The 26,107-nt window shown below is 38.1% G+C and overlaps 1 protein-coding gene across 3 annotated transcripts in view; it reads left to right on the top strand.

Moving 5' to 3' along the window:
- ORC3 (origin recognition complex subunit 3) overlaps window positions 1-26,107 on the top strand; it is a 40,501-nt gene that overhangs the window by 9,211 nt on the left and 5,183 nt on the right. For all 3 annotated transcript variants that reach the window (XM_088981214.1, XM_088981212.1, XM_088981211.1), the window contains 4 exons: window positions 8,704-8,773; window positions 9,633-9,721; window positions 14,930-15,016; window positions 16,571-16,646. In XM_088981214.1, coding sequence (XP_088837340.1) covers window positions 8,704-8,773; window positions 9,633-9,721; window positions 14,930-15,016; window positions 16,571-16,646 — 322 coding nt within the window. The remainder of the gene's footprint in view (window positions 1-8,703; window positions 8,774-9,632; window positions 9,722-14,929; window positions 15,017-16,570; window positions 16,647-26,107) is intronic.

Below are 26,107 nucleotides of genomic sequence, written 5' to 3'. Positions count from 1 at the left end.
TAATCAACTTTTTAATATTCATTTCCTTTGACCCTTTGTATCCCTTCAATAGCTCCTAGGAACTCAGCCCTCAAAGAATCTCCTACCCCAATCGGACCAGAGTACATGGCTAACAAATTCTCTATTTCATCCCTTATTACTCCCTTTACTCTGAAAGGCCCTAGATTGCCTATGCTGCTACCATCAAAATTCAGTTTGGTAAACCCATGAGGTGGGGGTGTCCAACAAGAGTTTAAATTCTTTCTACTTGAACCTGATTCTGCAATCACCTTCCAGCTCCTTGTCATCTCATCAACCGAGAACACTTTAAACAATTCCAATGTTCTCAACCAATGTATCATCCTAATGTGGATAGTCTCTAGGATTTCTTCCAAACTTCTCTCCTTATTTGAGGATATCCTCGAGTTTCTCTCCTCCCAAACAGTCCAACATACCGCAACCCTACCACATCTCCACATGATCTTGACCCTTTTGGTTGGACAGTTAGGCATGGAAGTAAATAAGCTTTGCACATTTAAAGGGGGAGTCCACCTGCACCCAAACAAAGAAGTAAACCATTCCCAAATAACTTTAACAAACTGACAAGAAATTAGTAAATGGTATCCAAACTCACCATTGGATTTACAGAGAACACACCAGTGAGGAGACAAACAACTGTTGGGTCTTTTTCTTTGGAGTAGATCCCTTGTATTAACTCTTTCCAGAAAGGCATCCTAACAGAAACTCCCAACCTTTGGAGGTATAGGTTGACACCACACATCTTTAACAGGGGAAGACGATCCAACAGGAGGAGAGGGTAACGGTGCTTTAAAGAAAGAGGCACAAGTGTAGGAACCCGAGGGAGTGGGTGTTCATATTCTGCTATCTATCTTTGATGTCTCAATGAAGACCCCTTCAAGAATGGAAAGTAAGGCTAAAGTACAGGCTAACTCTGTGTCCCTGGCATCTCTTCTCAAACTCAAGTTCCATCCAAACCCAAAAGGTGAATTAGAAGGAACAAGAAAGGAGGAGACTGGTACATTTTTAAGAGTAGAAATGGCGAAAAGGCTTGGAAATTGATCTTTCAATAAGGAATCCCCAACCCAAACATGTTCCCAAAACTTAATGAGGTTACCTGAGTGCAAGTCGTACCTGATCCATGGAGAGAACAAGGGCAAAATGGCTTGAATAGCTTTCCAAGGAGAAGCTCTTGTAGTCATAGCTAGAATCCTAGTATCCCATGCATTGTCTGCCAGCCCATGTATACTTCCCACTATCTTAACCCACAGTCTTTCTTTCTCCAATGAGAATCTCCACAACCATTTCCCTAGTAATGCTAGGTTCCTAGTCCTAATGTTCCCAATCCCCAAACCTCCCTCATTTTTACCCCTACATACTATCTCCCACCTAACCCTATGGTCCTTCTTCTCCTCCTCCGGCTCCCAAAGAAAATCTCTCGTTAGTTTTTCCAGCCTACTAGCCACCTTAGTCGGAATCTTAGAGACTGACAAAAAATAGACAGGAAGGTTAGCCAGAGTAAACCAAGGTAATTTAAGGGCCAATTAGAAACTACACATCCCAACATGTCTGCATACTCACCAATCTCCCCTTCCTCCATATTGACTTTAACTATACAACTTTTCTCAAAGTTCACCCTAGGGTTTGAAATTTGCTCAAAAAGTTGTATAGTGAGCTTCAAGTTTCTAATCCAATTGATATCCCCTCCTTCACAAAACAGAATTGTGTTGTCTGCAAATTGTAGGTGTGTAAGCGGTATATTGTCTCTTCCAACTCTCCACCCTCTTATTAACTCCCTGGAATATGCTTTGGATATTAAGTCCCCCCCAACACTTCTACAACCAATGTAAACAAGAATGTAGGTGTGTAAGCGGTATATTGTCTCTTCCAACTTTCCACCCTCTTATTAACTCTCTGGAATATGCTTTGGATATTAGTCCCCCCAACACTTCTGCAACCAATGTAAACAAGAAAGGGGATAAAGGGTCTCCTTGTCTAATCCTCCTCAAAGCTAGGAAGTAGTCCACCATTGTTCCATTCACCAAAATAGAATAATGACAATCCTTAATGCAACCCACCCCCCTCAAAGCTGGGAAGTAGTCCACCATTGTTCCATTCACCAAAATGGAATAATGACAATCCTTAATGCAACCCATCACCCATTTGCACCAGATGTCTCCAAACCCAAAGTTAATCATCACCTCCAAAAGGAAGGACCAATCAACCAAGTCAGAAGCCTTTTCCAGATCTAATTTACAAACTACACCTCTTCTCATGAATCTCTTATAGTCCTCTAAACTCTCATTTGCTACAAGTATCTGATATGTTATATTGTTATTTGCCTCCCCTTCACAAAAGCTCATTGATTGCTTGTTATGATAGTTGGGAGCACCTTTCTAATTCTAAAGGACAACACCTTAGAGATGATCTTATAAAGGCCATTTACTAGACTGATCGGCCTATAATCCTTTGGATGATTTGCATCACTTTTCTTGGGTACCAAAGCAATGAAGGTGGAGTTTAACACAGGATTGATTACTCCTCTGGTATGGAATTCATTGAATACCAACATTATGTTCTTTAGTATCTCCCAACAATCCTGGTAAAAAGCCATCGTAAATCCATCTAGGCCTGGTGCCTTTGATCTATCCATTGAGAAAACCACCTCTTTTATTTCTTCCAACTCAAACTTCTTTTCCAACCACTCCCTATCTTCTCTCTTCAGTGTTGGCCATTCCAAACCTTCCAGCCACACCCTTTTATTTAGGGGCCTTCTAAATATATGCCGAAAATGATCTGCAAATGCTTCTGTAATTTCTCTTTGACGTGATTATTTCCCCTTCAATCTCCAATCTGGTAATAAAATTTCTTCTCCTTCTGCCACTTGCCAAAGCATGAAAGAACTTAGTGTTCTTGTCCCCCTCTTTTAGCCACTTGCATCTTGACTTCTGCCTCTAGCTTATTTCCTCCTAAAGAATATAATCCTCTAACTGTTTACGCAATCTCCGTCTTTGTTCCTTATCCTCTACTATTAGGCTGCCTCTCCCTTCTTTGCTGTCCAGATCTTTAATTCGTGTAATCACACTCTGCTTCCTTTCCTCCAATCTCCCAAACTCTAATAGATTCCATTCCTTGATTCTTCTTTCAGATATTGATTCTTCCACACACTCTTTGCCCATTTGATGTCAAACTCCACTCTTTTAGCTTCTTGTAACAGTACCACATCTGGGTCTATTTTCTTGGTGGCCTCTTTTATTAATGCTCTCTTTCTTGCACTACCCAGTCTCCTCACATTCCAGCTAATAATCCTCATTATTCTTTATTATCCACCCCTTACACCTATTACCCTCACATATTTCCTTTCCTCTTTTCCCCTCTAGCTCCAAAGCTTCTATCTCCTACCACATCCTTCATCAGTCTTTCAACCTCACTCATTTTTCTCCTTTTATTCTTAACTTCTTCTCTCTTTTTTTGTAGGAATCCTTTCAGCTCATTTGGATTTTTCGGTTTACGCCCCAGTTTCTGTATGAATGCTGCCACAGAGTCCTCACTTGCCAGCTCTCTTTTGTCTGTCTTTCTATTTCTCTCCTCCTGGCCTATGTCCCTACCTCTACCTTCTTCCTCTTGACTTCTTTCTATCTGAAGCTCATCTAATCCTTCCTTCAGAGAGTTATTCTCCACTTCATATATCATATTCTCAATGTTTCCCAGAATTCTGTTAATACTATTTGCTTCCACCTCTCTTTCTACCTCCCTCTCCAAATCCTCTCTAACACTGTTTCTATTACTTGCCCCTCCCCCTCCTATATAGGCTAAAGCCTCTGAATTGGGATTGGAATCTGGCACACAGGACACAGAGCACTCATTATTAACAAAAATTGAATGGACACACAGTTACGTGGGTTTAGCTGGGAATGAAGAGGGGAACTGGATTTGGAAGCAGTCAGATCCTGATAAATTGTGCGAGTGTCAACTAACTCCTTGGCTTGGGTCTGAGGTGGTATCCCTCTCTGCAACCACCAGTTTGTCCCTCACTACTTCGTTCCTGCTTTGCTTCAGGAGAGTTGCAGACACTTCCTTACAAACCTCCTGCCCGTTAGCAAGTTTTGGTAATGGAACTTCTAAGATCAGGTCATAGTTTTTGCCCCCAACATTGTTGATGTGCTCTGTTATTTTATCATTCTCCTGGTGTAGAAGCCGCTCCGAGTCAGCTCCTTCTGCTGCATCTTCTGAAAACAGGGTGCCGAGATTTAATGTTGCTGCCAAATCTGCCTCTGACGATTTGTCTATCTCAACACTACCAATGCTGGACTGTTCATCCGAGTCTTCTTCCAACTCTGGGTCTTCCAACTGACAGTTTACCCAGCCCTCGTCGACTCCCTCCTCACCGCACTCCCTTACGTATCTGGGATTTGGACGATCTTGTATTGAGTGACTTCCCCCAGATGGTTCAGGCACTAATTTGGGGACCCATTGTAGAGGGCCGACGGTTCTCTCTTTCCGCCTGGTCGAAGGTGATACGCCACCGAAGATCCTCTTCGAGGAAGAAGAAGATAGACGCATTCTGGCGTCTATAATCCCCTTCGTCTTGTCATGGGCCATGTGCTCACTTAAACATTCATGTGGCCCCAGGTTCGAAATCTTGGTTGACCCGTCCAATCCTTCTACCGGTTCAGACAAACCGGATCGCATCAAACCCTTAGTTGGTCCAACCCTCTTCTTGACCGCATCAGCAAAAGAAGCCCGGGCCCCTAAACTTCGAGAGACTTCAAAGTTTTTTAAAATTTTTTCTTTAAATGGTTTGCGTGTCTCTTGATTTTCCACTTGCACCTTTTCAGCTTCCCCCTTAGACCTCTGCTGTTCAACCTCCAGTCCCGCCAACCCCTCTCTTGATTTTCCACTTGCACCTTTTCAGCTTCCCCCTTAGACCTCTGCTGTTCAACCTCCAGTCCCACTAACCCCTGTCTACCACACGTGAATCAGCCTGCCACGTCACCTTCATCTTCTACCTTGGTGCTTCGCCCCCAGAGCTCCACCTCCGTCTCTGAAACCAGCCAGATCTTGTACCAGACTTCATCAACCAACACTTCGACTACCCTTGGGATCGATTCTGGTTTCACCCCCTTAATCCTAACCTCCACAGCTTGAAAGTCTTGCATTTTGATTTCCTCCAACACCCCACCCAGCATCTTTACTATATTTTCTAAGCTTGATTTGTTCCAGAGATGAAATGGAAGTCCAAACATTTTTAGCATGAAACTCCCTCTGGAAGGCACCATCTCATTACACAGCGGTTTCCAGTTTTGTACGTAAACCAACCTTTCTTCCCATTCGAATGCTGTGAATCCTCTGTTTACCCCATCTTTGATTTTTAGAGCTGCCTTCCAGTTTGAAAATGGCTTCAAGGCAACCTCCGAATCCAGCTTCAGATTGTTCACCACGGCTTTCAACAGCTTCCTCCATTTCATCCTTCTCAGCCTCAAACCAGACTTTCGAACCCCTACATGAGAGTGCTATTGCCTTTCCGCAGCTGAATGATTCCTGCTTCAAGGCCTGACTCGAGGACTTAGGGATACTCTTATCTTTGCTCTGTTATTGTTCGTGTTCCATTTGCAGATGGTTATCAACCGCAGCAAGGAACTTCTGTAACTCAACCGCAAAAGTTATCCAACCTTGTGTTTGCTTCCCTTCCGGTAAGCAGACCATTTGTTTCGGGTCACCGAAGTAGTATTCTGTGATGGTAAAGAACCATCCTTTCCTGTTTCATCTTAGTTCCACTACATATTTCTTCCTTTCAATTTCCAATACATTTCTCCACCCTACATTTTTGATAGACTGAAGTACTCCATCGATGAAACCTTTCAACCAGAGGATTGCTTCCTCAAATAAAATTATCGTTGCCCTCCTACCTTCTCTTACCTTTAAGAGATTTCTACCTCTTGCCTTTCCGCTTTCCAGAAGAAGTTTCTTTGCTTCAATGTCCAGTACAGTCTTCCACCTATTCACCGCCTGAAACTCTGTCGCTTCCTCTTCCCATCATCTTCACCTCGGCTAACTCATATCACCAGAGAACTTATTAGCAGTGCTTCTTTGCTGTCTGGAATGATATTCTGACCGTTCTTCAAGGCTCCAGCAGGCATTTTGAATGAAGTTCCCCAAAATGTCATGGAGCTCATCAAGGCCTCCATGTGCTAAAGACACAAATTCATTGTTTTCCTTTTCCCACCCTTTTACATCATTCCTTTGAACTTCAAAAGCCACATGATCTAATCCAAATGCTTAAAATACTCCACCTTTTTGTGGTAACTTTTTAATAAAAAATCCCCCTTTCTAATTTCCATTGACTGTTATGAATATGACAGTTACTACTTAAAATTGATTAAACCATATGAGAAATTGTTTTCAGGTGAGTAACTATCAATGGGAGACCCCATTATCTTAAATAACTGCTGAAATATGAGCAAATTACATGTCAGTCCCTAGTTAGGCAGTAGAACAATTAAAATCCAATAAAATTAAAATAGGCCCACGTCTCACTATCTACAATTCAATTAAAATTAAGAACAAGCAGAAAAACAAAAACTAATTCACTCTTTCTTCCCCTCCCAAGACCCCTAGTAGCTGGGATCAACATTGGCTAAGGGCATTTTTACTCTCTTCTACAGTGACAATCTATTCGGCTATTCCACATGCTTCCTGCAAAGAAAATACATGTTAAGATTAAATTTATCACTTTCATATCCTATTCCTCTACTCCCTAGTCAGTATCCTCTTCATTGTCCATAGTTATCTTCACAGAAAATCTGTAAATGCCACAATCTCCTGATCTTTGAGTCTCTTTCTCTAAATGCCAAACTTCAAACTGCACTCTTGGACCTCTTTGAAAGAAGTTATCCATATGTCTTATCAATAGAAGATCTATTGATAGTCGAAGGAAGACAAGTTAGTCTTCAAGGGTTCGTCAAACTGTAAATTCCAATTCTTGACCTGAATGCCTTTCGACATCTCACTCCCCATTACATGGTTCTGTACAAGGGTCAAAATTTCGTCACGTATTGGGGCCCCTCCGATATGCCCCTGCACAAGGTGTTTCGGGGTCCCACTTATTTCAGGGGTTAGATGGGCCTTAAACTGATCCCCCTGAACAAGTTTCGAAGAAAAAAACTAAAAAAAAAAGAAGAGCGAGTCGATATTTTGAACCTTGGTTCTGTAGGTTTTTATTCTCTATTTTATACTAACAGGTTTAATATTCAACACTTTTATTTTAATCAGTGACGAGATCAAAAATATTTCACTAAGATGAAATGAAGAAAGTGCAATATCAACTTCCAGTGCATGAGAGCACAGGCACAATTACAAGAAGTCAAGAACAGAAAACAACATGACCACATGGCACTCAAACACAATTTATCCCTTATTGCTAGATGCATTTTGTGGTGGGCAATAAAAATTTCTTATTGTGTACTTATATTTGAAAAGATATACAAAGAAAGGTGGAAGAACACTGGTCCCCAATAAGATTTCCAAGTTCCAATGTATTATATTCTTTATCTTTTGAGATTATAATTATAAAATAGACATCATTATTAAATTAAATTATTCATTTTGTTACTAGTTTATTTTTATTATTTTATTTTTGTTGGGGTTCCATCGAAACACATGTTGGTGTATGCTGTTTTGAACTCTTGAGTCTTCAAACCCTGAACCAATAAGCAAGGAAGGACATAATGTTTAGTCTAATGAATACATTCTTCTTCTTCTTCTTCTTCCACTCTTTCTTTTCTTCTTTTCATAGGAAAAAAACAGGGTCTCAGTCCCTATATTTTCAGAAATTTCTTTCTTTTTTTTTTTTTTCTCATGAATATGTTGATTTTCTATGTTTTAAACTTTTAATGTTAAGTTTATACCTTTTTTCATGAAAATTATAGGTAATTATCAGTGAAAGATGGCTGATAGTTGCTATGAAACCTAGGGAATTACCCTGGGATTCATGGTTTTAACTTAAAAAATTCAATTGCGTAGGCAACACCTAGGCACCTGCCTAGGTGACTAGGTGACAAAGCATGCCCCTGTTGCCTAGCCTTACTTTGGTGCCTTGAAAACTATGCTGCCTCCATATAATTCTCTCCCTATTTTCTCTATAGGTAAAGAATCTTCAAGAAGTTAGCCAATCTTTGAGCCCAATTGAATGAAGTCTTCATTCATGAGGCCAGCAACCAAACATCCCTAATGACATGATGTGGGTCTTTTCTTCCATCTTTAATCCATCCTATCATCACATTGGCGTCTTTTTCCATTTCAAGCCTAGATAGTCTTAAGTTAGATATCACTATTGCTTTCCAAAGGCAATTATTTTCTTTCCAGTTCTGACTTCTGCCATAATTGCTTCCCTAGAAGAGCATGCTTTATGCCTATATTGTGCTGAAAGTGAACAATTTTCCTTCTTAGGCAGGATTCAGTAAATCATGTTTTTAAGAATTATTTTCTTCTTTTTTTTTCTTTTTTCTTTTTGATCTTTGGGTTCATAAAAAAGAAAAGAGAAAAAGAAAGATATTATGATGAGAAAATAGATATTACTACCTTTGTGGTTTTGTTCATCATAGTATGATATTCAACATGAAATTTGTAACCTTCCTATTAACCATTTGATTCATAAGTTCTCCCGTTTGATGGTTTCACTTAAGATATGGATTTTTGTTGGATTAGGGATCTTCCTGTGGCATTGCTATCTCAATTGCTTAACATTTGGAGAAAACACACCAAGGGAATCTCTGAGGTAAAGCTATTAGATTGGAAAAAATGGTTATTTAAAGCTATGGGTTTAAAGAAATATTTATTTCATCTAAAGTATCTATGTGACTGGTAGAATGCAATTGAGTTATGCTTTTGATCGAGGTCTTGTAATTAATGGTGCTTCCTAATGCAGGAGCATACCAATAGAACATATATTTGAACTTCAATTCATAAACTTGCACTAAATGATCTCCTAATTAGACCTCTATTTGGGCTTCTACACTCTACAATCCACCCCAAGCCCAAAATCCAACCCAAACTCAAGGCCATATTTAGGCCCATATCAAATCCCAATCCCATAACCAAGAACAAGCTCATATCATTGTCCAAAACCAGATTGTGACTAGGGGTGTAAAATCAGGCAATATCCAAATTCAAATCCAATTAGAAAATTCAATATCTGACGAATATTGAAAATTAATATCCGAATTCGAATTCGAATATTGTTGACAGCCCTAGTTGTGACATCCAAACCAGGATGCAAGAACCATGTATTCCCATATGAATAGACATGTCAGGTTTGGGTTGCTCCAGGACTCACACTAGCCCAACCTGAAGTTAAATTGGGTTCATATTTTCAATCCTAGCTCTAAGCTAACCTACAATATGATCCAACTCAACCTGACTTTTTTGGGTTTGGGTAGGGCTAACCCTGACCAAATTGCACATATACTTATGGCTGCTGGTCATTATCATTTGTTCAAATTTTTAGATGTTTACTTGTGTATGGTATTTTTACTCTTCTTTGTTTCAGTATTTCTTTTCATTTTATGATACTTTCATGTCCAAACTTGCTTTCCCATTGTTTATATCACTTTTACCGAACCCTGTGTTTCTTTTAGATCCATGACAAAGTAAAAGAGCTTCAGTCTATGTTGAAATTTGAGGACAATGGGAAGAGTCTGAAACAAGATTCTAAAGACACACCCAAGTAATTTTCTACCATTTCATCCATTCTTGCAATTGCACTGTATAAACATCTTATCATTCTTGTATTGCTTGATTAACCTTAATGGACCATATATTCTCTGAGCTTAGATACAGACAAATGGAATAAGTATGAACATGTTCTGCACTATACCAAATTTTTTTGGTGAATATAAATGTTTTATTTTTAGCCATTGCTTTATCTTGTCAAGGTCTTTTTATTCACCAAGGGCATTGAAATGATGAAAGATTTTCATAATCCTAAGGAGTTATTTCAGACTACATTTCACGCTGATTTGTTGAAGTGCCTTTAATATTTAAGCATATTGGTGTTCAATTATAACAGAATGAAGCATCGATTACCCGCATTATACATTCTATCACCATGGATCAAAATGTCTTCAAGGTGGTGTTGCTATGGAAACTCATGGTGAAGTTCAAATTTGCAACAAAAACCATACCTTTGTACCTTTCTTGGGAAAATAACTATCCTACATGTCATTACTATGTTTTGGTAGTTCCAGACATGTTCCAAAAATTTTCCCTCCATTTATTTCATATGGTATAAGGGGAGCCAGCATTTTTTTCCCAGTAGAAATTGGGTTAAGTGGTCCAATTTAGTTTGTCAGCTCTCCTAATTCCAAATGTTTGCACTATCAGATTGCATAAGCTCTTAATCTTTAATGTTGGTTGCATTCAATGAGTCAATATGTCAACTGAAACTAGGGATTTAACATAGGTTGGCCTGGCTTGGAGTATGGACTGCTTGATACATGGTACATGTCTGGTGGGCAGTATGACTATGTGTCCAGCCCCAATCTGGGTTTACTAACTTGCATAATACATGTATCATTCTTCTTTTCTTTTTGTTTTGAGGATGAGTAGCAGAAAATATGTGTATATTGTGTACTTCTGGAAATAATTGCTGTATTTTTGGTGATATATATTCAAGAATATTTGATTGAATAGAGATAAAAGGAAGAAAAGAAGAGACACCTTGTTACTTCTTGTTTCTGTTTGGAACTCTATTTCACTTTCTTTTTGTCTCTAGATCTGGTGTCAAAGTTAGCACGACATCACTCTTGGAGTTGGCTGATATCAGATTTGGCTGAATTGTACAAGTTTGTTTTAATTGGACTATGGCTCAGTTGGACTTTGAGACTAAAATTTTTCAAGGATTAGGCTTGGGTTTTAGCTGGGCCCGCATTTGGGTCCATGAGGGGCTAGATTGGGTTAGTCTGGAGTGGCTAGCAGTGGCAATTGAGCAGGGCTGGGTTTGGTTTGGTTGGTTTGAGCTTCAATCTAACCCATCTAACCCGCCAACCTATTAATGGCCCAGTTATATAAAATTAAATGGGTTGGGTTCAACCCAAACCCATTAATCTTATATTTTTGTACTTAAAAGTAAAAACTAACTCCCTTTTGACAAATAAGTTGGTCATGGAAGCTATTGTTTACACAAGTGGTGAAGGTTCAAATCACATTACATGCATATTATTTTTAGAAGGAGAATAAAAAGAAGTTAATCGCTTGAGCCATTTGACTATGTTTAGGTTTCAAGTTTTATCGAACCACTTAGGTTCAAATCGATCAGACCAACTTGAACTATCTAACTGGATTTATCTTCAAGTTAATCACATCAAGAGTGGTTGAAGCGTTTGGATTCGGATTGGTTTGGTCGGACCAGTTCAACATATGATGGGTTGACTCAAATCGGTCCATATCGGGTTGTGCAAAGGTTTGGGATTGAGCCGACCAATCCGAATTGGGTCAAGGTGGGCAGTCTAGACTGGTATGGTTTTGGGTCAGACCAGACCAATCTATATCGGGTTGCATAGGGTTCTGGACGGAGTTGGCCAATTCGAACCGGGTCAAGGTAATCAGCCCAGGCTAACCGGATCAGAGTTGGGGTGTTCGTATCGAACTGACCTGGATTGGACTGGGTTCAAACTGTACCGGTCGACAACTCGACCCAAACAGATCAAACCGAGGTGATTGGGTCTGTTCGTATTTGAACCAGGCTGAACTGAGCTGGACCGGTCTGGACTCGGGTTGGGTTGATTTGGATTTATGTCAATTTGGGTGAACTATGTTGATTCAAGTCAAAACTAATTTTAGTTAATGATTAATAGAAAATTAATGCATTTATTATAAATTATTTCACTCAAATGAAGAAAATTAAAGAAAAATGGCTAAGGAATTCACACTTGTACCATTAGTTGTTAACCCAATGGTTATCCATAACCTAACCCAAGACAACCCATTTAAATTGACCCAATGGGCGATCAACTCATTTCCAACCCGCCAAGTAAATGGGTGGGTTAGATACTGGGTGGGTTTAACGGGTTGGGTGAGAAATTGCCACCCCTAGGAGTGGCTTCTACTTTAGTCAGAAACATCGTCATGATTTTAATGTGCTAGAATCTTCAGCATACTCAACCAAGAGTCAAGTGAGAAATTATGCATACTGGGTGGGTTTAACGGGTTGGGTGAGAAATTGCCACCCCTAGGAGTGGCTTCTACTTTAGTCAGAAACATCATCATGATGCCAATGTGCTAGAATCTTCAGCATACTCAACCAAGAGTCAAGTGAGAAATTATGCATCTTTATTTCTTTATTCATTTTTTCCTTTTAAGATGAAAAGTTTTACCTATTATGTTACCCTTTTTTTTTCTTTTGATTGTTTACTTTAAGAAAATGATCAGTCTGTTTTGTTTTTGGTTAAACACAATATTTTTTTTTGTAGTAAAGTAAAATTTATTGAGAGAAGAAAAATGAAGATACAAAGAAGGTGATTACAGTCACCTAAAAGATGAAACAAAAACAATGCCACCCTAGATAATATTATACCAAAGACTACAATGAAGAACCAAAACCCCCTCTCAAGCTCCCTTATCATCCCTGACAGAACAAAGAGAAAAGTCCCCAACTGCATAATGATAACAATACACCCATAACTAATCCCCCCTAGCATCCTAAATCAAATGAAATCCACCGAATGCAATGCCAGTTTGATTTAAATACAATATTAATTGGATTAAAAATTTTGTATGCTTATAGGTGTTGTGTTTTATCTCTCTATATTTTTCTTCACTTTCAGCTTGATTTAACAGTCAGTCTTTGTATTTGTCATAGATGCCTGAATTTTGGACCAAATCAATGTACATTTGAACAATTTAAGATTAACAGTCAGTCTTAATCTTCAAGATTTCCATGCTGTGAGCCTTAGGGTAGTGTGAATAAAACTAGATGATGTTCCTTGAGCTTGGGATTTGCTTGTAGATGGTCACTGGTTCAAGGTTCGGATTCTTTTGGAAGTTGAAGTGATTCTATGAAATAGTTGCTTCAAGGTTGAAGACGATGGAATCTTGGAGGAATGGAGAACATGTGGAGGAGAGAGATTGGAGAAAGGTAAGATTGTGGAGGGTCGAGGTCCTAGGGAAGATGAAATGGGTTGAACGAGTGAAGATGGGGAGTTTACTTTGGAAAAGGAGAATAATTTAAGCCATTTCGAAAATAGAGGGTGGGTATTAAAACTTTCGCAAAGAGTGTAAAGGTGGGTGCCTCTTCACATGAAAGGTGGGGACCAGAGGTAGTAAGGTGCAACAGAAATTTAATACAGTTGAACTGGACAAAGAGAGTAAAATATCAGGAGGTTGAACTAGGGCAGGAGCTTGGTTGAATGAGGAAGAGAGGTCCATGTGATTGTGTATGTGGTCACGTGGGTCGAGCGTAAAGTCTGGAAAAGGTTGGGGGTTGATGGACGATAATGTTGGTCCATCATTTTCCATTTTGATGCTGGTCCAGAAGATGAACTTGGAGAATGATATAACTGGAGTTATCACAATTGATGTTCAGGAGGAGGAAGGAACTGATTCTAAGGAGAATGCGGAAAAGGAGGTGGGTGGGGACCAGTCACCTGACATAAAAGCAAATGACAGGGAGGAAACAAATGAGTTTGGAGCAAAGCAAACAAAGATTTACCAGAGAAAAAGAGCCTACAGAACAAAACCTCTTGAGAAAGATTGTGAAGAGGAAGCGGAAAGCAAGGAAGGTGAGATTCTGATGGATGAAACACATGAAATTGAAAAAAGAAAGCTGACTTGGAGATGGTCATCAACAAAGAGGTGGAGGTAAGTAAAATTTGGTGTCTATTTTTCGTAGGAAGAAATGACGGGTGGAGTTTCCATCTTCTAAGGCTTGCGGTTCTGCCTTTGAAGTGGAGAATGAAGAGGGTGTGACAGTGGAACAAGTATTTGAGAAGAACACAGTCATAGAGTTGGAAAGGATTAATGATAATGGGGGGGGGGCAAAGCCGAAATATGACAGTTTCAATGATTTTTCCTAGACTAAGGGGTGACCTTTTTGGAGTTGGTATAAATAAAAGGGCAAAGAAGATAAGAAAAACTACGAAGAGGAGAAAAGAGGTTCTGATTCCTACTGATGAAGGTCTTGAAGGAAGGGTGTGAGCTCTGCTGTTGGGAAGGGTTTTGGGTTGGGTGTCTGATTGTTTGGTTTTTGGAAAGAGGGGAGATAAGCTATAAGTAGGGGTTCTGGCTTTGATTCAGGTCTGTTTGTGGCAGGTTTTTGAGTTTAGTGCCTTTTGTTTTGTTTGAGGGTTTGCCTGGAAGTTGGTTTGGGTTGGTTTATTTTGAGTTTCTTGGGTGATACCTTGTCCCTTCCTGTATTTTCTGCTGGTTGTTCTCTAATAAATTTTCTTCTTTATTTATCTTCCAACAAAAACAAAGTAAGAAAACAGGAAGATTTCCTTAATGTAAGGATGTTACATGCTACGTTACATACCACGGCTAAGTTAGTGGTAATATCACATTCATGTCTTGTCCATAAAATAAGTCTTTCCTTGCATCTTATTGGTTATTGCTTGCATGGATATCTTAATGTTACTAGCATATTTTACTTTCTTTTTATGGCATTATTTTTTTCATCCACAATTCTTTTCTTCAATTGGGGCAATAACACTCAATGCATTCCTTGGTTCTTACTAGGTTTTTGCAATTATACTAGTATGTTTAAACACAAAGAGGAATCGTTTATGTATGAAAAAAGTTATCCTTTACGTGGTTGTTACATTTTGATGAAAAAGGAATTTAGATAGCTGATTCTGATATTGCTTCATGATGTACTCTGAGCTTTATACCAGGTAAAGGCATTATATGCTAACTGTTCCATTTATTTGTCTTCATGTTGTAGGAGGCCTTCATCTCGGGGTACTATGAATATGGAGGACAAAAAAACAGTTAATGAGAAATCTGCTACTTTGATGGAGTACATGATTGTGTAGGCTCATCCTTTCTAATATATCTTGAAACTTTCACAATTTTATTTTCTACGTTAAGTGCTTTAATTGATTTGTTGTACTTTCGTGGGTACATAGTGATGTGTAATATTCTTTTCTTAGATTGGTTTAACCATTCAATACTGACGTAGGAGACAAAGAGCTAAATATCAAAATTTTTGATTTTTTATGTATTTTTGAATGTTTAGATGGTAGGAGTGTTTTGGTTATTTTATATGTTTGTGGAGTCTGACCTGTAGTTTGATTTGATTAGTCTGGCAATTCTGTAATTTCTGTTTTTCCTAGTCCTAGTAAGACTAGCCAAACCAATAGGTGATATATATATATATATATATATATATATATATATATATAAACTTGAAAATAACATGTAACTTAATTTTATGTATGTATGTATGTAAATTTAATAATAATGGGAGTGCAAATCAAGGTATGTTAACTTGAAAGCCGAGTACAGGGCAATGCATTCAGCTTATAGTTTAATTATTTGGCTTGGAGGTCTGTTTACTGATCTTAATGTCACTAATTTATCTCCTAAACCATTATATGCCAATAAGATGAGTAACATTTAGATTACTTAACATCCAATCTTCCATAAGCGTACAAAGCATATTAGTGTGGACTGTACTTCATACATAGTTACTGATATTCAAGTTCCAGATATCTTCATCAAGGCCATGACTCATTTGCATCATGATCTTCGTGTCGCTACATCTGTTCAAGGGGGAGTTGAAGAAAATAAGGCTGATAGATGATGATTTTATATTTTTAGTGCAACTTCATGTCATATAGTATTATTTTCTTATTTGCAAATCTCTTTTTGTGTATTTCTGTTTAGCCACTCCTAGTGGAATTTGAGAATATTTAGATCATATAATAAGAATAGGGGATAGTTGATGGTTAAGCTTTGATCATTGTTTTCTCCATCTCTTGTCCTCTTGTATTCTTTAGAATCAGTCTATTTGCAGAAAACTTAGTTTTTGGTAGTCCGTCCTTGGATTATATTTCCTTGTTTATCACTTTCATGCATTTGTTGTGGTATTGCCACTGAATAAAAAACCTTTCATATGTATCTAAATAACTTGCCTACCCGTAACAAGGGTCATTTTAGCAATTGTATAGAATATTTAGATCATATAATGATTAGGGGGTAATTGATGGTTAAGCTTCCATCATTGTTTTCTCCAGCTCTTGTTCTTGTCTTCTTTAGACTCAGTCTATATGCAGAAAACTGTTAGTTTTTGGTGGTCCTTCCTTGGATTGTACTCCCTTGTTTATCACTTTCATGCATTTGTTGTGGTATTTCCAATGCAAAAATAAAGCCCTTAATATGAATCTAAATAAGTTGCCTACCCTTAACAAAGTAATTTGTCTGCCATGATACTTCTTGATTGTAGAGTTCTAATTTCTCTTACATAGCATTAAAGCATAGAAACAAAATGGTGTGTTTCATCAGGACTATAAGCTTTTCTAAATGATATTGTCAATTATCTAATACTTTTTCTTTTCTGGCTAATCCTTGGATTATGGAACAGGAATTATCTGCAGCCAATCGAGTGTATACCTTTTCATGAAATTATATGTTTTAAGAATGTTGAATTGCTTCAATCAGTAAGTATTTGTTGACATTTAGCTTTTATTGATATACTTGCATGAGCTTTGCCATTGAAAGTTTTCCTATTTTGACTAAGTGAATAGGTCAACCTCCTTTTAAGAGAAAACATGTTTCCTTTCCCTGTACTTGTGACCTATGCCATGATTAATTAAAATAAATAAAAGGAAAAGGGAGTAAATTTCCAAAGTTCTAATTAATGCTGGCAATCTCTGTTAAACTGTCAATGCAGAATGGAGTACTTTCTATTTACAAATATTGGGCTTGACTTGCATGCACCATTTTCTATGGTACCACAAATGTTGAGGTTAAACTTGTCCTGTTTAGTCTTCACTCTAGTGTAATTAAAGTATTAAACCATAAGCTAACAGTAGGGCCTAGAGGATCATTATTAGGCAATCAATTATACCAACCTTGGGCATAATTCTTATATAAAAACCTTATTTGATGTGATATTTAATTAATACAATATGAATACAAGAAAAGTATAGTTCTTTTGGTTAGTTAATTAAATTTTGCAAGATAAGTTCAACATTTTAGGTCTCATCAAGGAGGGGATAAAGTAGAGAGTGTGAGAAATTAGAAATAGAATAAATGTTAAAAGATCACTATCAAGTGGCATATTGCAAAGGCAATCTATATTGTAGCTATGCTGGAAAAATTTGGATACATGATAACAGTTATATGTATATAAAGCATAAAATACATAAAGATTAGAGAATATATCTTAATGCTTAATAACTGAAGATAAGGCAGAACAATGAAACTTCATCTACTTTATCTATCTAGAAGGTGATAATGAGAATTGAGAATCACTAGATTTCAGTGAACAGAATTTTGAGTTTTTCTTTTGTTTGGCCGGGGGGTGGTATTGGATACAAAATTTACACTAAAAATTGAAGTATCCAACACAATATGGCACTCTTTCAGGCATCATAGAAATTATTAGTAAATTTTAATTACTAATTATGGTGATTTTGAGACCTATTGTTTAAAGTAATTCTTGTAATTTTTATTTACAGTAAAAAAATCATTTTCCATGTTCATGAACATAAAGATCAATGCTTATTTTAGTTTCCATGTTATTCCACAGCCATTTCATAGTATGGGCATTTTCTTGGACCCACTCACTGTATCCAGTAGAACCATGTAATGGCTTAGAATCAAGGAGGTATTGATGTTTTCTGTGTTAGGAAAGCTTCTGTAGACTTAATCCAGGGAACATATTTCTCAGCATTCAACTTGAATGGAGTCAATTCAGTGGTAAGACAATATGGTTTCACACCATCAATCCAAGTTTTGATTCACCATTAGAGGAAGCCATATTACTTCTATATATCTACTGCTATCAATCTTGAGTAGTACTCACTTCGTTCACCATTATTCTCTTTGGAACATCAAGTAGAGGGTCTTTACACCACCATGCGGTTGCTTCAAGTGACCATTCAAGCTGCTGAAATCACTAAACTAGGCTGTAACTAGGTTGAATTTGGATTAGATCTTATCCGAACTCGGTCCAATTATTGAAAATTGAAATCCAAAACCGATCCAGAATCCATTTGGATCTAGGGGATCTTGAATTGGATTTGGATCCTATTACTTGGATAAGATTCAGATTTAATCCAAGTCCATTTTATGTCTTTAAAATAAAGAAAAAACTAAAATATTAAAAAGACAGTAAATTACTTTTTGATTTATATAATAATAGATCTATGTAAATATAAAATATTGAATTTATTATTACAAGTTATATATAATAATATATTATAAAATTTAATCAGACCTGAATATCAATTGAATCTTTTGTCATATCAGGTTTTGGACTTTTGGAGTCCATTTGCATCCCTTTTCTAATCTTCTCAGCCCTGGTTTCTTATGGGAGCTGTGGTATTAGATCTGAGAGGTGGAGATACAGAGCAAGTGGAAAGAGTGGAGAGGAAAAAATCTGACAGCTGCATGCCTCTAGTGCTCTGATACCATGTCAATATGATTCAAACTTGAGAAACCTGAGAAAGAATAGGGAGATAGGAGTAGGTTGTTAGACAGTGTATGCCCTTAGCTCCACTCAGAATGATATACATTATGACATTTAATGTAACTGAATAAAGTACATATTTGATTCATGTTATTATGGTGTGTTTTTATGTAATACCCTTAAACTGGACACATGAGATTCGTGTTAGTTTAGAATCTTTACAGCCGTTGGATAAATCTGGGGAGATTTACCTTGCCAAGGCTGACACTGATGTGCCGCCAAGGCAGGCTATCTATTTCTGACTTTATCCAAGACGCCTTAGATCTTTTCTTTCGGGAGTAGGAGTCAACATCCAGTATGAAGAATTCTCCCTTCTATGCAAGGGAAGAGGATGCCAGCTACTAGCCGAGCAAGGGCATCTGATCTTAAGACAAGGCTTTTCAAAAGGGCATGGCAGTGACTATAGCTGGGAACTTCTCACAAGGCAAAAAGTTGGACACTACGCTTCTTCTTTCCCTTCCTCTAGCCGGCAAGAGAGCTTGATTATCTAATAGCAGGTGCTACTGGGGCTTCGAGATGGTATGTGGACAGCGGATACTACTAGAGAAAGAGGAGGTCGACCCAATTCTCCTCGTTTGTATCCCTGCCCTCGTAATGCCAAGCGAAGACGTCAAGGCTCAACACTTGAGAAATTGTTCACGTTCCTCATTCGAGCTTTCTTGACCCATTTTCCATTTTGTTGTCCATAGATTTTTGACATATTCTCTGAAGTCTTGAAGGCTGTAGGGAAATGGATTTTCTAGAAATTTTGGGAGTCAGAAGGCAGTAACCAAGACATGACAGCAGCATTTTCTCTACACCAAGTCTTATAGTTAGGTTCTTCCTCCTTAGGTTCCTTGATTTTTCAAATATATCCCAAAAGTTCTCAGAAGATGATGAACATCATGGTTGAAATCAACCACTCCCTGTAGTTATATTCATGAAGCTTCACATTGGTGATTTGAGGGCTGGATAGGTTGGGATTTTCAATGTTTGTTGTGGTCTCTCCTGACCTATAATATCTGGAAGTCACTTCCCCTATGCCTGAAGACATTTTGAGTCTTGAAAACAAAGAAACTTGCAGCTGATCAATTTTGAAAGTAATCTCGGGCTGAAATCCTTTTAATTCTGTTTTCTAGTGAAGCTTCTCTCACTTGACAGCTACATACCTCTTTTAACTAATCTCCTGATCTGTTCTTCTCAGTCGAAAATCTAGATCTGATATTAAATCAGATCTCTCGTAGCTGAGTGGCTACTGACAGAAAAATAAACCCTAGTAGGGCATAACTCATTCAACTTAGGTCTCTCCTTGGTTCCTACACCCAAGGAAGAACCTTAGAGTCTGGTTTTCATAACTTATGATCAGATCTAGGGCTGCTGGATGGTGCAAATCAAAAAGGACAAACAAAAGACATATCTGAGAATAGGAAGAAGCAGGATTAAATTAGATTCTCTAGTTGATTTCAGTGCTCTGATACCGTGTATACAAACCTGTGAAGGAAGAAAAAGAAGAAACAGGAGAAAGAGAAGAACACATATGTGCCTCATTAGGTGGCAACAGGAACAAAAACATATGACCCAATAACATAGGCTAACAAATAAAGAGAAAAATAAAAAGACATATAGTCAGCCCAGCCCACTATATTTTATTTATAACACTTGAAAAACTTGTTCTGGGAATAAAATTTTGTTTTTGGAAGACCTATGGGTTGGTAATTTAGTACCCAAAATGGGAGTAGTCAAGGCTAGGGGAAGTTTTCAGAAATGAAGAGGACAACATAATATCTTTGTATTTTGGTCCAATTGGTATAGGGGACTCCTTAAGGGCTGAAATCCAATTGGTATAGCAAGAGAAGTAAACATTGAAGGATTAGTCAATGAAGGGAATTCGAAGGTGGTGAGCTGGCTAAGGAGTCTGGAGGCTGTGGTGTGGCTATAGAGGGATGAAATTAAGAAGCTCAAATGGTTAAACAGCAACATGTCTATACAGGCTCAGCGGGTTCTGTAGAGAGACTGGGCCGAATGGGCCCTAATATTTGTTTTATGTTTAAGTAGTTTTCTATCTATTTTATGAGTTAATGGGCCTGTTGATCTCTTTTTAATTTCTTTTAAGTTCTTGCTTTGCTGGCTGCCCACTTAAAGGGCAGACTTGTAATTAGCATAATTTATTAAGATTAATAGAAGATTAGTGAAGGGAGAGAGAAACCCATCAAACTCTCTTCTCCTTTCTCTTCTTCTATTCTAACTGTAACCTTCTTTTCTCTCTCACTTTTCTTAATTTTTATCAGTTTTGTATCAAATTTGAAGGACAGATTCACATCTTGGTATTATAGCAGTTCTTCCTCTTTTCTTTTTCTCTTTTTTTTTCCCATACACCCTTCGATTAGAAGAGTGTATGGAGAGATAAGTTGTTGATCAATCAGAGGACTATTTGCCTAGTTGGTAGAGGGTTTGGAGAGTTAGAATCTGCTTAAAAATTGCTAGGAAATGAAGCTGTAATTTTTCTGCCTAAAACCCTAGCTGACTATAGAAATTTCAAGTTACAGGTTAAGGAGAAGGATTGGGTGTGGTGCTTAGGGCTTGGGAGGTGTAGTTTGATCCCCAGAAGTGTGCGATTGAGATTTGAAGAAGGTTGGGAAGCTCTGGTAGCTGGGTGCAGTGAAATCCGTGTTTGAATCTCCAGGTACTGTATTGACCTCAGTTATGTCTATAAAGATTGAAAAACTAGTTTTTTTGATTTTCGTTTGATCAATGGAGCAATCTGGAAGTGAAATGATGAAGATGCCGATATCTGGGGTTGGTTCAGTTGATTCCTTTTTGATTGGTGTGACCACAATTAAATTAGATGGAACCAATTATCTAGCCTGGGCACAATCCATACGGGTTTATGTTTGCAGTAGAGGTAAATTAGGGTATTTCACAGGTAGTAATGTGAAACCTGTAGAGACAGACCCTGCATATGAGAAATGAATGCATGGGGTGATTAGGTGGTTGGTCAACTCTATGCAGCCTCATATAAGTCAGCATTACCTCTAGATGACCTCAACCAAGGAGATTTGGGATAGTGTTACAGAAACATATTCATAGAAGTTAAATGTTGCAAGAGCCTATAAGTTGAAGAGTGACGTGAACAATCTAAGACAGGGTGAGAAGAGTTTAGCGGTTTATTACTCCATGTTGAAGTCACTATGGTAGGAAATTGATGTTATGGAGACATTTGTATGGGAGAGTACTAAAGATGCAGAGGCATTTAGAAAACTGGTGGAACGAAACAGGGTGTTTGAGTTTCTCACAAGACTCAACCCTGAGTTCAACATTACTAGGTAGAACATCTTGGCTAAAGATGAGGTCATTCTTGCCCAAGCATATGCCATGGTAATTAGTGAAGAGAGTATGTGACAAGTACAGTTACAAGGACCACCTACAGAACACTTTCTACATGCTGGAATAAAGCCGAAGGGGCTGATTGAGAAGAAGGAAGTAATATGTGAATATTGCAAGAAGTCGAAGCATACTAAGGACACTTGTTGGAAACTTCATCCAGATATTCTTTTGGACAAGTTTTGGAACAACAACAATATCAACTTTAAGAAGAATGGTCAGACTGGGAAGCCTAAGAATGTTAATGTTGCCACAGTACCTGAGGGTAGAAACAAGGAAAGTGAAGAAAGTTCAGCTATGGAGTAGTTGGCAACAGTAAAGGCATAGTCTGAAAAGTATGGGAGGCTACTTAATCACCTGGAGACCATTGTTTCAGCATCCAACCCTTCAGGCAACACCTCATCATCCGCATTTTCTCACTCAAGTACTCGTGCTTCTGCAAATCATGCTACAATTTCAGGTAATCATAAAATCCCTTAGATTATTGACTCTGGTGCAACATACTATATGACTAGTTTGTCTAACCTCTTTTGTTCATATAAGCTCCTCTCTGGTAGAGAGAATATATCCCTTGCTGATGGGTCTCTTACTGCCATCTCTGGCAAACGAGATATCAAGGCCTCTGACACACTTGTTTTATCTTTTGTTCTTCATGTCCTCAAGCTTAACACCAAACTTTTATCTGTTAGTAGCTTGAATAAATCCATGAACTGTAGCATAACCTTTTTTCCTACCCATTTTTTTTTTAGGAATAAAATCTAAGGGGACGATTGGGAATGGCCATGAGGTGAATGAAATATACTTGCTGAACACACTTGATAAGAGTCTTGGACCATTTATTGGAGTTGCTTTGGAGTATGTTTTGTTAGAATCTATTGATAGAGTCATGTTATGTCATTTATGGTTTGGTCATTTACCTTTTCTTCCCTTGAGTTATTTGTTTCCTGATATGTTTAAGGGAGTGTCTTTATCGAGTTTTCATTGTGAGTCTTGTGAACTTGCAAAGCATTGTAGACATTCTTATTCAATAAACAATAAAAGATCTATTTCTTCTTTTCATATTGTGCACTTTGATGTGTGGGGGCCATATCATTTGCCTACTATAGGGGGCTACAAGTATTTTATCCTCTTTATGGATGATTATTTTTGCTATACTTGGATTTATCTCATGAGATCCTGGGATGAAGTATCAATTATTGTGCAAAAATTTCATGAACTTATCCTTACCCAGTTTAACACCTGGACCAAAATATTTCGATTTCATAATGCTAGTGACTATTTTGAGAAGAACCTCTCATCCTCCTTTTAGACATTTGGGGTTATTCATCAAAGTTCTGTTCCTACACTCCGCAACAGAATGGAGTAGTAGAAAGTAAGAACCGCCATGTGGTTGAGGTTGCTAAATGCCTCCTTTTTGCATCTCATGTTCCTATTAAATTTTGGGGGGACGCTATCCTTACTGCCACTGTTTTGATTAATCATGTCTTCCTGGGTTCTGGGTTTCGAAACCCAATTTAGCCTTCTCTTTCTAGATGAAGATCTCTTTTCTCTTTCTCTCCGAGTTTTTGGGTGCCTTTGCTATGTACATGTTCATAATCATTAGAAATACAAGTTTGAGCCTAAGGCACATAAGTGCATTTTTCTAGGATATGCCTCCACATAGAAGGGATATTGCTGTTTTGATCTGGTTCATAGCACCTGCTTTGTCTCTAGGGATGTCACTTTTGCTGAGTCAATTCGTTTCTTTGGTACCCCTCTTGAGGGGGCGCATTTTGAGGAACCATTTGCTATGTCTCCAGTTCCTCTTCTAGTTCCTTTTGAGTCTTTTGTTGAGTCATCTTCTTCTATTGCCTCTCCTTCCATTGTGTCTAACTCACATGTTCCTGGTCCCCCTCCTCCCCCAGCTCATCCACCTATATTTTCCTGACATCCTGTTCTCCAAAGGTGGTACCAAAGACAAAGATTTAGGCATGGGCAAGTTGTTTCCATTCCTTCATCAAAGCCTCTTGCACCTCCCATCACTACTGAGGTAACAGGTCAGCCTTCCTCTAACCCACCTGCTACCTTCCCAAACCTTGACCTTCCTATTGCCCTTCGCAAAGGCAAGCGGAAGTGTACAACACATTGTATCTCTAAACATTTGTCCTACAACTTTCTATCCCTTATTATTCTTTTATTGCCTTTGTTTCTACCCATGTGATTCCCAGGTTTGTACTAGAAGCCTTGTTCAAACCAGAATGGAGGGATGCTCTTATGACTGAGTTAGATGCTTTGCATAAGAACCATACCTGGGATATTGTGGATTTGCTTGAAGGGAAGGAACCAGTGGGTTGTAAATGGGTATTTACCATCAAGTATCATTCTGATGACACTATTGAGAGGTTTAAGGCTCGATTGGTTGCTAAGGGTTACACTCAGATGTATGGTATTGATTACTTTGAGACTTTTGGTCTTGTGGCTAAAATGACTTCAGTTCGAATTTTGTTGTCTCTAGCTACTACTTTTCTGATTGTTTATATTGATGACATTGTGGTTACGAGTAATGACACTCAGGAAGTGATTAAGCTCGAAAGATTTCTTAACATTGAATTTGAGATAAAAGATTTGGAGGATCTTAGATACTTCTTGGGAATTGAAGTTGCTAGATCTAAGGATGGTATCTTCATTTCTCAACGCAAGTATGTTCTTCATCTCCTTGCGGGTACTGGTGAACTTAGTGCTAAACCAACTTCCACCAATATAGACCTAAACCAACCCATATAGACCTAAACCATAAGCTTTCTACTACTAATGATGAGCTGTTGACTGATAGGGGAGTGTTCTAGAGACTTCTCGGGAAGTTGTTATATCTCTGCATGACTCGGCCATATATTTTCTATGCAGTAAGTGTTATTAGTCAGTTTATGCATTCTCCTAGAGATACACATTTAGCAGCTGGAGAAGGAGTTCTGTGTTACTTGAAAGGCACTCCAGGGAAAGGTATTTTGTTTGCCAAGCATGGACACATGAAGCTAGAGGCATACGCTTATGCTGACTAGGCCAGAGGTATTTGTTAAAACTAGTTTATTTTATGTTTTAGTTATTATTTTCTGTCTTGTTAGGGTCTGTTTGGTTGGTTTAAATTCTTGTTTTATTCTCTGTTATTGTATTTCACTTACATCAGGGGCATAAGGGTCTTTTCCCTTTTTAATTTAAACACCCTATAAATATCAATAAATGCTGGCGCCGCCAACACTATTCCATTGTCGCCAATCTCTCTTCTCTTCTTTCTTCTTCTTCTCTTCTCTTCTCTCTTATTTTCAATTGGCTTTATTGTCAAGATGGTATCAGAGCAAGGTTATTGACTGTGAGAGCAGATTGATCAAGTTTCTTTCTTCTTCAACTTGCTGAATTTGGACGGAACAGAGAACTGAATCTAGGTTGGTCGAATCTGATTTGCGACTGGTACAACCCTATTTTTTTCTTTCTTTTCTTTCCTTGGCTGTGTACCAATAGAAAAAAAAAAAAACAAATGAATCTGAACTACTAAATGCCGTCAGACCCTTGTGAGGTTTATACCTCTTCTGTTTTGGATCATGTGATCCTGTACCTGTGAAAAGGTGACTGTAGGTCACTGATGACCCGTTTTCTTTGTTTTTTGGCTTGATTTCATGTGTGTAAGGATCTCTCTTAATGATCAATGCTTGTAGACCTTATGGAAAATTAGTAGGCTGGGACTGTTAACCTGTACAGGTCTAAAAATAAGTTTGACCGTACCTTTTTTTTTTTTTTCCTGGAAACTGATGCTGTTCTTGTGCCTAGATTAAGTCCAAAACTGAAGTGTGTGTGGACTGGTCACTTGTGTGTGGAGCAATTTTTTCTGATATAAGGAGGGATCCTAAGTTGAGAGTTTAGACTAAAATTTTGTTTTTACCATGTCTTTTGAGAATTCTGCTACTTCAGGGGTTTCAGGAAGTCAAAATGGAGTGAGTGGGGGGCTTAATCTGGGCTTTATCCTTTTTTATCCTTTTTTATCTTTTTTGTTCTTTGCTGTAATGGGCCTTAATTTGGGCTTTATTCTTTATT

This window comes from Nelumbo lutea, chromosome 3 (genome assembly GCF_056320005.1).
Source record: "Nelumbo lutea isolate HS-2025 chromosome 3, American lotus-T2T, whole genome shotgun sequence".
NCBI lineage: Eukaryota > Viridiplantae > Streptophyta > Magnoliopsida > Proteales > Nelumbonaceae > Nelumbo > Nelumbo lutea.
The sequence above is the reverse complement of the archived record's forward strand: the minus strand, read 5'-3'. Positions and strand labels throughout refer to the sequence as shown.